The sequence below is a fragment of the Micrasema longulum genome, unplaced genomic scaffold, assembly GCF_059751315.1.
Source record: "Micrasema longulum isolate JH-2025_06_02 unplaced genomic scaffold, ASM5975131v1 h1tg000715l, whole genome shotgun sequence".
Classification (NCBI taxonomy): domain Eukaryota; kingdom Metazoa; phylum Arthropoda; class Insecta; order Trichoptera; family Brachycentridae; genus Micrasema; species Micrasema longulum.
Window position 1 is genome coordinate 40,566 of NW_028277911.1, and position 15,291 is coordinate 55,856.

A 15,291-nucleotide genomic window follows, 5' to 3' on the forward strand; every position below is an offset into this window, starting at 1 on the left:
GCCTTAGAGAGCGTTTTGTGCAAATGGCAGTTTTGTTTTGATTTATTAAAAAGTATTGATTGGTTTATTGTTTTTGTGATTCATTTAAATTGGATAAATTATGAGTAGAAGAGTATTAAAGTGGAATCATAAATTATACTATCATAAGTGGCAGTATTTAAAAGTTAGCATGACAATCTAAGAATTCTTTAAAGTATAATTAATTACATGAAATAATTTGTTCGTTTTTAATCTCATTTTATTATTTATTTTAAAATGTTTAATTTTAAGTTTGGCTTTTTATAAAACCAAAGATTAAGTATGTTTTTAGCCTCGTACATAAAAATTAACATTTTAAATGCCTTTAGAATACTATTCATATGTGTATATTTTACATGTTGTTACATTAAATATACAATTAGCAAGGCTTTTCTTTAAACAATATTCTTATTTATGATATAAATACAAATGGTGTCATTTTTCAAATACTGCTTAAGTTTGAAAAATTAAATTTTTCACTGAACTGGTAAATTGGAAACAAATCTTTGTATTCTGCATTTTGAAAAAATACTTTAAAAATAAAAAATTAACCGAGAAAACTTTAAATGTTTGCTTTATTTGGCTAGAAATAAAATGAGGTTTAAATTTTTATTATTACTTTTTTGTGAATATATAAATAGTAAATTTCAACAAAAAATACTTGTACGTATTGTGATAATGTCTTTTAACAGTAATCGTTCGATGAAATATTGTAGTCAACTATTTTGCATCAAAATATTTTTTTGTTTCGCTATGCTAAGCTATCTACTGAAACAAAATAATAAATGTCTTAACCGGGCGAAACAACTCATATTTTCCATTTATTTGATATCGAAGGTCTCGACAAATAAAGCTTTAAAACTAGTTACACGAGTTTTCATCTTATTTTTAATTAAGATATTAAATGACCAAAAAGACTAAGTCAATTCGTTTCGGTTTTAATGAATATTTTATGATTTATTTTATAATAGCAATAAAATAACAGTTGTCTTTATACTCCTCAATTTTCTTACTTTTTGTATTGTAAGGAAACCATTGGGTTTTTATTATTAAACCTGCCTTTTTTAAACACATATGTATCTATAATGTACTAAGTTAAATAGGCTAACAATTAATTTAAGAAAAGAAAACTATTTTATAGCTCTGTACCGCTGACAGGAACATTTAAAATATGAAATGCTTTTGAAACTCTGATAAAAAATGTTTTTTTTCGACATAAGCTCTCCAAATAAAGCAATAAACAATGAAATGATCAATTGGCAGCCCTTTTCTGTATCGTGCACTGAAATAGTCGCATAAAAAACCACCCTCTAGGGCTTCATTGGCAATTCACCCATGCAATTCCAATATTTTAAAATGTATCATTTCTCACATTTACAACTTGTTGAAAATGGCTAAAATTTTTTTATATTTTAGTTAATCAGAAGAACGCAAAAAAGAGATTTATTTTTAACAGGTATTCTAAACTTGTTATCTCTTTTGTTTAAAATTTAAAAAAATTGCAAATATGACATTTAAGGAAAACGAATGGAATGTATTGGAAAAATAAAACGTAAATGATACCTACAAAATACTCATGCATCTTGATTCAAAACTCTAGCAATCTCCATATTGTATGAAATCCTATTTTTTGGTATATTTGATAGGCGGGTAGCAAAAAACGTCGGTCTTATATTTTATACGACATTGATTCTGTTCTCAAAAACCCAATTTCTCTAAGCTGTAAAATGATATTTTTTGTAACTACTTTATTCGTTTGGACCTTCGATATGATTATCTCATTGGTTGACAGTCAATCTGCCATTATTAAATAATTAAATACAAATTAATGATATTTATCTTCTCTTGGCAGCGGGGGCCTGCGTGTGTTGCATGCAGCCCTCTACGTTTTCAGGCCAATCACAGACGTTCTCGTTGGGGTTGAAGACGAGGTTAGACGGGCACGGCATGTGGTGCTTCCTCTCTCCCTCGCACATGTAGTACATGGTGCAGTCGGCCTTGTCCTTGTGGTAGGATATATGGCCATCCTCCTCATCGCAGGTCACCTCGTTGGCTTAAGAGAGAGAAAGAAGAACATAATTAGAAGGAGACAGATTCATCAATTGTACAAAGACATAAAATTTTGAATCTAAATACTTATATTTTTGAGAACGAAATATGTAAACCTTTTCTGTAGGTTCTGTCAGTATGTGAAAAAGGACTAGAACTCCGGATTAATGTTTTTGTATTGATGGCTTTTCTCAGGTAAACATCTTGAACAAGGATATAGAGTGCTGATTATTTGACCCCGAGGTATATTAGTTAGTGTATTTATCCACGATGTTTAAGGTCTCGGGTTCGATTCTCGCAATAGTCATCGTGAAATAATGATTCAATAAGAAAATTTTCTCTGCGATTATTCATTATTCTTGGATTGCTATCCGAAGCATCTGATCCCTGATATGCTGCGATTTGAATGCAGTGCCCTATGCAACATTGTGTGCAAGAAAATGAATTACTGAGATCAAAGTTCTGTTGAATTTAAGTATTTAATAGGCTTCCCTTACAATTTATAGTTAATTGAAAAAAGTTTATTGGTATAAAAACATTCACTTACTATTTGAAGAAAGGTAGTTCAAAACCTAATAGTATATGTTTATAATCAAGAAATTCTGAATAAATCCATACTGTGATACAATATAATAATAATGTCTGTCACACCCACAGATATACTGTATTATCTATTCAGTGGTCACACCCCAACAGAGCGACCGATTGACGTGATTTTTTTTGCATAAGGATAGCCGGAGAAATGAGATACCCGGAAAATACCTCGAGGAAATTCTTAGTCAAAGAAGAAAATATTGTTAAACAGAAAAACGATATTACGTAGACATAGAATAAAGGACAGTTATTGTTTTTGAAAAGCGATAGTTGGAAGACCGGAAATCGATACAGACTACATTTTATTTAACTAATTTATTGACTGATTCATCCCTAATATCACGCGAGCAAAGCCGTGGGAAAAAACCGGTTAGTAAACAAATTACAAAGAAAATACAGTCTTATTGGGAATGAATAATATTAAATGACAATGGAAATCGATCTCAAAAATTTATGAATAATTTATTTGTTAAATAGTATCGCCCCAAATGTTAGCATATTGCATAATAGCGAGGCTTTCCTCAGAATGACATTATTAAAAATTTAATAATGATGTAATATTTTCTAATTCATATTACAAATTTAATTATAAGTACCTATCGCATGTATTTAATAAACGATTTGGATTTTCTATTATGTTTTTTTAAATAAATACACAAAATTAAAATTACGTTTGCAAACCGTAATGACGAATTTCCATATCCTTTAAACCAATATATTATACTATAATATATTGACTTCTACTTACGATCTTTAGTGGTGTACTGTCCACTGGGGTTGTAGTTCTCGAAAGGACCATCGTATTCCAACTTGACCTTGTATCCTTCAAGTTCTTGCCTCATGGCGCTGATGAGGGGATATTTTCCTGTTCCACACTGTCCGCGGAAGTCATCCATGTCGATGGACCAGATCATAATTCCTCCAAAACCTTCTTCCTTCAACCAGGCCATCTAAATGGACAAAATACAGTTAGATAATAATATTACTTACACCTTCTATATAAATTAATTAATGAATTATTTTTAATTGAATTCGTTACAGTTTACATACACATGCATAAGGGCAGGCATATTGCCTTAAGGCAATTTCTTCCTACCTACCCAAAACGTTTATTTTGAAAAAATCAGTGGTAACTGAACATATTGTTGGCATATTATAATATTTTCTTTATAGAATAAAATTTTGAAAAACATATGTATATATTTTTCAAGAAATAAAAATTGACCAAATATCTAAACTATACTATGAAGAGAAGAGAAGGTAAAAAGGAAAGGTATATATTTGCCTTAGTTAATTACAACAGTTATATGATGAAACATATATGCAAGAAATTGTACGAAATGAACATAAAACTATGTAGCAAAGACAAACAAGTGCAATAAAATAATAGTATACAATATATTTAAAGGACGACCAACTTATAAGACCTTGAGCTAACCCATGCCAATACATTTTTATACCACACTGCGTTAATGGCGAAAGAATCTACAAAAAGCCGGAATTGTTGTGTGACAAATTAAATAATCTATAAACCCTGGACATTAGAGCATAAAAACAAAAGTCGCTTAAGAGAATTTGACAAATATCAGATTTTGACTTCTAGTGACACGAAGCGATAGCAACAGAGATAGGACTGTCAAATACTATCTTCTTCCTCGTTTTGTTACGCCCTTGTGATATCAAGGCCGGGTCTAATGATTGTAAATACCCGACGCGTTATCCATTCGGGATATTTCGGAATCTACCCGAAGTGGCTTCGTAAATAGCAGACATGTCGAATGGAGATACGTTACTCGTTATCCACACAAGTATTAATCGAAATATACCAAATTAATTAAAATTAAAAATAAATTTATACTGCAAATAAATCATATCTTCGTGATTTCAGCATATGTTAATATGGTTTTTCTTTTTCTTTTGTTTTGTTTTGTTTTCTTTTTATGGTCATGTCATTCCATATATATGTGCAATAAACTTTTTAATAATTACAAAAGGAATGGCTCACGCTCAGACGCTGTAGTCTTTGTGAATATTTTTTCTAATTCATGTTGTAGCTAAATTTTAAGATGTATTTTTGTAATTATATTTCTATGTGAATAATATGGGTATGGAAAGAAAACAAATAAATAAATGCCTTTATAAGACATTTATGGCGTTGCCGAGATACTGCAATGAAAGCAAAAATATTGATATTGAGTGACGTTAGTAGGCGCTACTTAGGGCCAATGTAGCGTCGCGAGATTAAACAGTGCTAATTAATAATGAGCGCTTGAGTAATACCGAAACATCCCGAACGGGAGACGTAGCTCTGAGTGATGCCGAAGTATCCCGAATGGATCAGATCAGATCCATTCGGATTCATAGAGGAGGATAAAAAAAACATGTTTTTAATGAGTGACTCACAAATAATGCTAACTTTGAAGTTACCTAGTTGTAGTAATTACCCCGCGAAATGACAGTAAATATTTATGTTGATGGGGTTTTTGAAAGTTTTATAAAACTTTTTTTAGGCAGTCAAATTATAAAAAAATATTTTGTTTTAATTTTCGTAAGCGGTATCACGGAAATACACCTGATTTAATTAGCTTGCTCGCAAGTTAACGTTAACAGCCATGCAATATTACCTCGTTACTAGTAAAGCAAACAGATGGCGCTAATCACAATTTCACAACAAAAGTTTCATTTTATAATTTACAAATACATACGTTATAAAATATTTAGTTTGGTTACTCACAAAAAGTTTACACGTATACTCGATCAAAAAAGGATTATTAAAAATTCCATTGGACTCCAATCATTTAATAAATATTATTCTCCAATATTTTGGATTTTGGATTAGCACCTGGAGCAGAAAACTAATAACATTTTATTTATATGCATTTATTATTTAATAAAATAGTATCAACGAAGTGTTCTACAATTTTAAGGAAAGGAAAAACCGAACCAGAAAATAATATCTACCACTGCAAAAAACTAAGTCCACTTATGTGTCAAAGTTAAAAATTATATATTGGTCAAGGCGTTTCTAAACATTTTCTACATTAAATATCGACAAAATCAAAACTCTTCCATACTCACACAATACTTTGTACACTAAATAGCAAAACCATGAGTATCTGTCTATGCAAAAACTTCAATCTTGATTTGCCAACAAAGTAGAATTATTCTGACTTGGGCAGTATTCGTTGTATGCTCACGAAATATTTGTACTCAATTGTATGTAAATATATGTATCAAAATGGGTATCCGAGTAAGTTTATATTTTATTAGTCTGTGCTCTCTATAAATTTGTTAACGATTATCATATTTTAGAATGTAATTGCCTTGCTTGGAGTTGTACCCTTGTTAGCTAGGCAAAGTGAAAGTAAAATTGTATTTTTGATAAAAAGTGTAAATAAATCAAAAATAAAAAAATAAATACCAATTCCCAAAAAGATTTCAATCGAATCTTGTTCCGAATACTGAACTGAATGATTATTTATCAAGGGAGACATAAAATTGATTTATTCCAAAATACAGGTGAGAGACATTGACAGCTGCTATAGCAGGTAATATAGCATCAATATATTAAGGATTTTGGAAACTACATATTTTCTATCATCTTACCTTTGTCTTAAGACTCCTTTCGTCATCGAAGCCAACCCACTGGTCATCTCGGTAGGCAAACGGCACCTGTTGCTCATTATCCCAAACCAGAGTTGTGTTGTCCCCGTGAAGGAAATCACATACTTCATAGTACGACATGAATCCAGCTTCGTTTGTGTATTTTCCAGGGGTTCCTTTAAAAAATAATATTTTAATATTAAAGGTACTGCTTTTACACCAATACGTAAATTTAAAACGGCATTTTTGCATGAGGGTTTCATGTTAACGATGTCGCGAATCAGACTGAGACCTATTGCATGATAGGCGCACGCGCTTACCATGAGATCATGAGGTAGATGATATTTCTAAAAAACCTAATTTTTCTTACCTCCTCCAGAAGCAGCAGCTCCAATATCGAATTGAGTTGTGTTAACAAGGTTAAAGGAACGTCCGTAGGTTGGCATTCCAATCATTAACTTCTCCTTAGGCGCTCCTTGTTTAACCCATTCGCGGGCTGAATAGTCCTTAAAAAAGTTAAATAAAATATCCTTATGATTTAGAATATATAATGGATTTATTAAACAAAAAAATAATACAAGTAAGAATTAGAATTGAGAGACTAGAGAAGTCTCGAAGATCTAGCGAAATTAATTAAACTGAACTCTGGTTGATCCAAATTTGTGTATTTAGTTTTCACTTGAATAAATTTTATCCTTATCCGTTTTGAATGTTAAATATATTTATTATTTATTAAATATGTTAAATATCAATGCGATAACAATCAAGATTATTAAATTTCACTTTGAAATCGATACGCAACACGTGAATATTAATTTCTATATGCATTGGATGTCTCGTTCCTATAAACAATGTTGTATTATTATCAAATATGAACTTATGTAAACGAAGAACAATGCAACTGCGATGATAATTATTTGAATACAATTGAGTGAAAGTTTGATGCGATTAAAGACCTGTGGATAAAAACTTTCTCAAGTCTTGACATTTTTGGAATATTATAACAATGACCAATGGTAGTTAATATTAATTGCACATTTTGAATTCAAATCAGATGTAAAAATTTCAACACTGTTGACAATGATTGTTGATTTGAATGGACGATTTACCACTGTTAAGCAACGTGTTTTATGAAACGTAAGAAAATGACGTTGCAACATCTTTAATGAAGTCGGAATATTAATATCCGTTTGCTGGAGACGTTTGAAATTAAGAGTTATTATTTGGGAGTTTATTTAATTGCCATTTGTTTTTAACATCACAAATGGCCAAGCGGCTCATTTAGAAAATTGAGCTTTTTATTATTAATCACATACCATTATTTTGGTAATACTTGAGTCCAAAATCTCATTATGAAAAAAGTTTATCACACACTTGCGTACCACCTCAAAGGCTTTTAAAATGCTTAATACAATTTTTTTTAATATTTAAGAAAAAAAAAAGGAAAAACCAGATAGATTCATCAAATTTAACTCTGATTGTTGTAAAATTTGCATCGAATTCACGGAATATTATTTTTTGTTTTAGAATAATTTATTGAAAGAAACAGTTTGTAAAAATGCAAACATTGATTATTGTTAATAAAATGAACTAACATTGCATTTCTTCACTGGCATACAGGAAAACGGGAATAAGGCGAATAAACTAACCATGTGTATTTGATCAAAAATTGACGACTCTGCTGTGAGAGGTACAATGAAAGGCTTTAAAATGTCTATGTTTGGTTATTTTTGCAGTTCGATTGTTAATAAATATTAAATTTTCTCTTAGTTAAAGATAAAAAGTTAAAAACAATAGAGAAAATACAAATCTGAAATAAGAAGGTAGTTTGAACCAACAGTTTCAGGAAAGGGATGGGCGCTTTTATTGTAATAACATAAAATATAAAGTTATAATATCTCATGTTAATACAAATAAAGTAAAAGAAACAATATTGGTGGCCAGAAGCTGGTAAACATAGTGTTCTGAAGTGTTTTTGACTTTTTACTATGACAATGATTACATTTTTATAAGTATACCGATGACTAAAAACAATAATAAAAAAAATAATAAATGATGCTGGGTAGAATGTGTAAAGTTTGTATAATATATATGACAACCTTTTAATATTCAGTTTGCGTATTGCTGGTTTACTTCACATGGTGGTTTTTTTTATGGGTCACAAAAGAGAATAACTTACAACAGTGAGTTTCTTCTGGTAACTTGTAGCACTTTCCAAGGGGAACAGGGGGCTGTTGTGTCCCACTTGTCTTTCCCACTGCCCGTGGAAGTCATATGTCATCACGTTGATGAAGTCCTAAAGAACAGTAACTCAGCATTGAATATTCACCCTCGGGCTTGTACACTTTATGAAATTTGTAAATTCATAAAATTAAAATAGTTTTAATATCAGGTTTAGACCTTAAAATATCATGATTGAGAGTTATTTTAACAAACACCGATAACTTTTTATCAGACTCACGCCCATCAAATTCTCATCATTATGAGACTCAGAGTTTCAATAGCGGTCTACGAAATCGAAAATACGAAACATAAAAAAATCGTAGCGCTGATAATACGATATTTAAAAATTGTATATTGTATGATAAATTTTAAACAACTGAACTTCCTCATTAAACACATCCGTTCATTTCTCCATCTTGCTTAAGGTTCTATTTAACCAAACCCCAAAAAAATCCAGGCCATCATAATATAATAAAGCAAATTAATTACCAGGTATTTAGAAATTTCTGGTACGTCGTATCCGGCGGCAATAGCTTCAAATGATGCAGGTACAGCGGCTGTCAGCATGAGACGGGGCTGACCTGATGATTTAGCTTCTCCCTCGAATGCAAGACGGAGCTCTTTAAGGAGTGAGACAAAAGCGGCTCGGTCATCAGCTCCTCTGCAAAATATAAGATTTAAAATATCCGCAACATATCTTTTATCACCTCATCTTTAAATTTCCCTATGTTCGTCTCCTCTTACTGCACTTGTCCAATTGAAGATTAGCATCGATATAATTTTTTTAACATACACATATTGCAAGTTTTATTTTACTTTTTTTTTTTTTGCATACTTATTGAAACTACAAAATAAATAACACCTTTTGTTTTACCGGTTGGATAAAACAAATCGCCATTTAAAAATAAGCCCTTAAACAATGTGCCGATAAAATTATCATCACAATCATTCCTTTTCCCTACCTAATGGCACATTTGCACACCAATTGCAGCCCATTTTGTTCATTTATTAGATACTCGAAGGCAAAATGATCAGTCTCGCGCTTCACGTTCAGGGACAATGAAATATTCCAATGTAAAAACAACTTGAAATAAATGTTTGTCAACCTTGTTGGTAATCAAACCCGATGCATCTTGCATGGTAGAGCATAGCATATGAAAATTCAAATAAATAAATAAGTATTTATTGTGGTTTTATCAGGAAAATGTAGCCTTTTTTAAATTTATAACTGTTGTTCACGGCGTATCGCCTTTTATACAAAATTAAATAAACCTACCTCATTGGTACTTGGTACACGTGATGTAAAACAAACAAATTACATGAAATATTATACATTTAATAAACCAAATACAATTAGAAATATCGAAATTAAAATGGACAGTAAAGTTAAGATTCAATACACACTTACATATAAGGAGAAAATTGAACATAATTAACATAAATTTAAGGTAAAAAGTGAGATTCTAGATATCTTTTGATTAGTGAATCACTCGTGTTAAGAATATCAAAATAAATCTCAAATGAATTGCCAACCTATTAATAACGTGTTTTGAGTTTGTCCAAACGATTGCAGATAGGCTGGATTCCCTAGGGAGTTATCTAGATCTAAATTTGTTGCAACATAGAGGGAAACCCAGAAAACGTATTAGTAACGTTATTGTAATTGACGTTGGTTCGGTAGTTTTCTTTTAGAAATAACATTTATTTTGAATGTCTTTGTGAAATATGAAACCTTATTAATTGTACGATTTCTGGGCAATCAAATACAGACAGTTGACTATTTTATACAGTTACATAAAACTGAACAATTCTCGTCTGTCATACAATAAAGATAGATCTATGTTCCAACCTAACCTAACTGATGACTTTTTGTCATTATATCTCTGGGCTTTATGTTTCTTATGCTAAACAATTAAAACAGCGGGCATTTTAACTTTTTCGGAAATAAAATATTATTTGCTTACCTTGGATATTCCCAGTCAACATCTAATCCATTGAATTGGTAGTCCCTAAGGAAATCTATGGCTTCGTAGACAAACTGATTCATTCGGAAGACATTGGAAGTTAATTCTTTGAATGGAGTGGATCCGAAAGCCCAGCCGCCGATAGCCAAAAGAATCTGAAAATTAATTAAAGTTATTTTCTATAATACTAAATTGCTTTGATGCATTGACAGTGAATACGTAAAAGTGAGCAACGCTGATAACTATCCCGATACGTCTTTCAAAGGGCAATGAAATATTGCGGTCTAAAACAAACTCTGAAATATTTCGTTTTCACCCTGCTAGGAATCGTGCCGGGATTTCAAGCATGATAGACAAACGCACCAACTACTGAACTATAAAACAGTATTATCTTAACTCGATTTTTTAAACGGATTTTTTCCTGAGAGTAACGACATTGGAAAACACTCGTTTAGAGTTCTTGTTCTCCAGGGGGATAATTTATATTAGTGAATTACATTACGCAATACTCGGGCTTAACAAAATAAAAAATAATTTTTAATACTTAAAATGTCAGTGCAAATTCAAATTATCTGAGTTGTTATGTCATCAACTCTGATGATGGAGGATGCAATGCAATCGGAAGCGTTAGAAAAAAATGTGAACGTCACACGACACAACAATTTACTATGTTTAATCGTGTTGTGGTTTCATGGCTAGAGTTGCGGACTCACGGATCAGAGGTCCAAGGTTCGAACCCCACTCTATCCCAATTTGATTCCCATTTTCTAATAGTGAGTTATTAATAACTCGTTTAAAATGGCCCCAAAAAACAGAAATGTTTGGGTAAATAATAAAAACGCAAACGTCTTCTTTTTTCTTTAAAAAAAATAAATAATGCATCTGAGCGCCATAAAAATCTTAAAATTGTATCCTGATTATATCACGTTAGTAGTCAAACCGAACCTTTTTATATCTGATATCCCCTCAAGCACTCTCAAAACTTGGAAGTTTGGTTTTTTTGTTTTGGTATGGTGCCAGGAAGTTTGAGAACAAGCGCAGCAGCCTTCTTTAACGAGCAGTTTGAGGGTGTGGCGTTAGCTCTGGCTTGAACACATGCTGCGGATGCCTCTTCTTTACTCCCGCCGTCAAGGTATTCAGTCGATGACGATCTTATGGATTTATTTGGAGGAAATAAGGACACGGAATTGATGTAAGAGAAGGCAAGTGTGCTGGCTTGCGATTAGGTCTTGTCGAGGCGTCTGCTAATGTCCACATCTACACTGAGCGGATGTGAAAAAATAATTGAGAAGAAGATATCATTTTGAGTAGATTTACCTTGAGTTTGGGGTTCTTTTCTCTGAGTGCGATGATCTTATCATACATGTCCGCGTCTTTGGGATCCCCTTCCGCCAACTTGTTGTCCTTGAGAGTGGCAAACGCGTAGATTACGTGAGTACAGAGGAAAGGGTCTATGTTCTCCGGCTGGAATTTCCCGGAACCAGGCCTCTTCTGGGACCAAGATGTCATGTAACAGAATACCTGGGGCTCACGTTCTAAAAAAAATTGCAGGTTATGTTAAGTATAGTCCTTCTCTCATTACACACCACATTAACATAAATTATGGACGCTGTAATAATGATCGAAACGTCAGCAGCTTTAGTTTTTTTTCAGAAAACCGATTTTTAGTTTTCATATACCTAGGCTTGTTTAGTAACATGAAGAATTTCAAAATTAATATTCGTAATATTTGTATTGTACAAACACTTTTTTTCTAAGTTTATTAATCATAAATCAACAGGGTATTTACGAACCGGGTTGTCATCCCGTTGACTCACGGATCATAGGTCTGAGCTTTAATCCTACTCTACCACAACTTGATTCCCATTCCCTAATAGTGAGTTATTTACAACTCATTGAAAATGGCCCTTAAAATTGAAATGTTTTGGTAAATCATAAGAAAACAAATATTTATTTCAAACAACAACAAAAAAAAGTTATGTATTTATGTATACGCGAAAATATTTATTATTACAAAAAAGATCACTCGACTCTTATTTATTTTTAATTATTATAAATTACAATTGTATTGTACAACAATAAACTGCAAAAAAAAATTTAAAGGTTTCACATGTATGTACAATGTAAAATCACTGATTTTTGACCAAAAATGAATGTTCTATGCATAATAGAACCATAAGTTTAAAAAAAACACTTGCAAATCTGAAATATGTGAAAATCTATAAGTTAAATCAGTTTTTTACGAAAAATCACTTCTACCAAAGCCTTATAAATGCCTAGATTATCACATTCTTCAATAAGTCCTTTATCTCTGTTGTGATATCCGTATCGTTTTATACAAAGTTCGTTTAACGAAGTTTAGAAATCGGGCAGAAAACTGGGATAATTTTATATTTAAAATTGGTGTCATTTGTGCGGATTGAGTTTACAGTTTAATGCTTTTACACATTATAATTATTAATATTATTGTGTTAATAAGCAAAAAATACCATGATAACAGTATTATTATTTTTTCGTGCGACGTTGCCGTCGAATTCTTCTTCGTTTTTTTCCTGGCCTTTTCACTTCTCAATTCGGGTGTTCTGGCCAGTGTCGAGTATTTGTTGCCGTCGAATGAATTTGCTATAATGATTTAGAATACGCATATATTGAATTACCTAAAAACAAGATGCGCGCTCTATGGGACAAACGGCACGTGTAGCTTTCCCGCATCATACTTATATGCAATGTTTGTTAGAAGCGCACTCGGCGGGCATGATGTGTGACATAAAGTAACGTAACGCCAACTGAGAGCTGTTTTGTATGTACTCGTTTCTAAACCCGACAATTATGAATCGTTTTGTATTTTTTTTTTACATTAATAATTTCATCATTAGAATCGTAAAAATCCGCTTAAAACATTCACTATGTTTTCAACGTTATTTTGAATTTGTGAAAATACCCTTTTAGTTAAGCCTTAATATTAAATGCGCTTTAGAAATAAATTTCTGTGAAATATAAAATAAAACCTACAATATGTTTACAGTTAGATGCGCAAACTGGTTTAATTGTTGGCGATTGAGTTTGATAAATATATTTAACCTTTAAAAAAAAGGTCACTAAGTGACATTAAACAATATGGTAGATGCATCGGATAAATCATGTTTATTACCACGATGACATTAAAATTAAAGTCCTTGCTAATGCGCTTGATTTATAAAAAAGTGTTTTTCTTGCTGTGAAGACTCTGAATAACATTTACTAACGAAATTTATACCGTTAAACCAGGAACCATTGATATAAATTGGTTGCAATAGAGAAGAAAAACGTTTTGGAGAATGGAATATGTAAGTCTAGGCTTATGACCTGTCATTGGCTGGTTTAAGTAGCCACTTTACGCACAGGGTAACATTATTTATTATGCGTATGTTAAACATCCACATTTCCTCAACTCTTCCAGTTGTTGAATTTTGTGAAGGAAAAGAGCTGAAACCTTTATCATGCGGTTGAGATTCATCCGGCTGAACCAATTCACCTACTAGGTAACTTCTGAAAACAATATTCTTATTTTTATACTTCAACTTTTACCAGTTCGTTAATTAAACAATGTTTTGTGTATGTCCAAATGTTTGCAGACTGGCTAGCTTTCCTTCCTAGGAAATTTATACCGTTAAACCAGGAAACATTGATATAAATTGGTTGCCATAGAGAAGAAAAACGTTTTGGAGAATAGAATATGTAAGTCTAGGCTTATGACCTGTCATTGGCTGGTTTAAGTAGCCACTTTACGCACTGGGTAACATTATGCGTATGTTAAACATCTACATTTACTCAAGTCTTCCAGTTGTTAAATTTTGTGAAGAAAAAGAGCTGAAACCTCAAACCCCTCCCTAGGGAGGTCTGTCTTCCGTTAAAGAATGAAAGTACGGTAAGGAATTACGCTCAAATTGCAATGCCATTTCACGCTTGTAACGTGGATATCTGATTTTACATAAGTAGTCAATTTATTTATTTCGGTAAAATAAAATCAAGAAAACGACAATGATGACATGTGGTCAAGGTATGGTTAAAGACTTACTGTTTTTGTCTTCGAGTGCAGTTCCCGCCTTGATGTTAACCCTCTTTGTTGGTTTTCGCACCTTGTTCAGGACCTCAGCAACACTTATCTTGATCGGAAGAGGCTTCTCCGTGACTTCTACAACGAGGGTCTGAGCTACCTTCTCCCAGTCCACATCTTTAGCGTCCTTTCCTCTTGAAATTCCACGCAATTCCTCTCTGAAAAACAATACAACAATGAAAAATGAAAAATGTTGTAAAAACATACAATAGCATAGACAATAAAACGTATCGGTTTCACAGCTCAGCCAATGATATGAGTTTCGTGAATGCTATAAGCATCACACTTTTACTTAAGAAGTGACAAATTCCAGATAACGATATGGTCTGCAAATTGATTGCAAATGGTTTTGCATTCGATGGTTGGGTGTGTTGAATCCAGACACTGTCCAACTGTTTTAATAATAAAGTAGTTTATGGTTTCTCGGGTTTCTGGTTGGAGCGTAAAGATTAATCATTTCCAACATCAAGGAATAGTCTAAAATATTATATAAGATTTTTCATAAATAAATTAGATCAAACAGTTTTCTCCTATCACACAGCTTAAAATTTAGTAAACAAAGCAATTTATTTAATTGCAAATGATTTCTCGACAAATATACTTGAATTTAACACACTTTAAAAAGTTATTTTGGATCTAGTAGTTCGGTGACCAAACCGGTGAGTTGTATTCCAATTGACTACGTTAATTATAAAGATAATCCACAAGTTTATAATATGTGCTTCATCGAAATGAAGAAATGCG

The 15,291-nt window shown here is 32.0% G+C and overlaps 1 protein-coding gene across 1 annotated transcript in view; it reads right to left on the bottom strand.

The window, feature by feature from the left end:
• Positions 1-1,031: 1,031 nt before the first annotated feature.
• Cht7 (chitinase 7) overlaps positions 1,032-15,291 on the bottom strand; it is a 191,740-nt gene continuing 177,480 nt past the window's right edge. The window contains exons 11-19 of the mRNA XM_088229834.1: positions 14,509-14,705; positions 11,769-11,986; positions 10,452-10,606; positions 8,977-9,148; positions 8,444-8,560; positions 6,635-6,770; positions 6,268-6,440; positions 3,410-3,611; positions 1,032-2,071 (exon numbers count right to left, since the gene is read on the bottom strand). Coding sequence (XP_088085960.1) covers positions 1,854-2,071; positions 3,410-3,611; positions 6,268-6,440; positions 6,635-6,770; positions 8,444-8,560; positions 8,977-9,148; positions 10,452-10,606; positions 11,769-11,986; positions 14,509-14,705 — 1,588 coding nt within the window. The 3' untranslated portion in view covers positions 1,032-1,853. The remainder of the gene's footprint in view (positions 2,072-3,409; positions 3,612-6,267; positions 6,441-6,634; positions 6,771-8,443; positions 8,561-8,976; positions 9,149-10,451; positions 10,607-11,768; positions 11,987-14,508; positions 14,706-15,291) is intronic.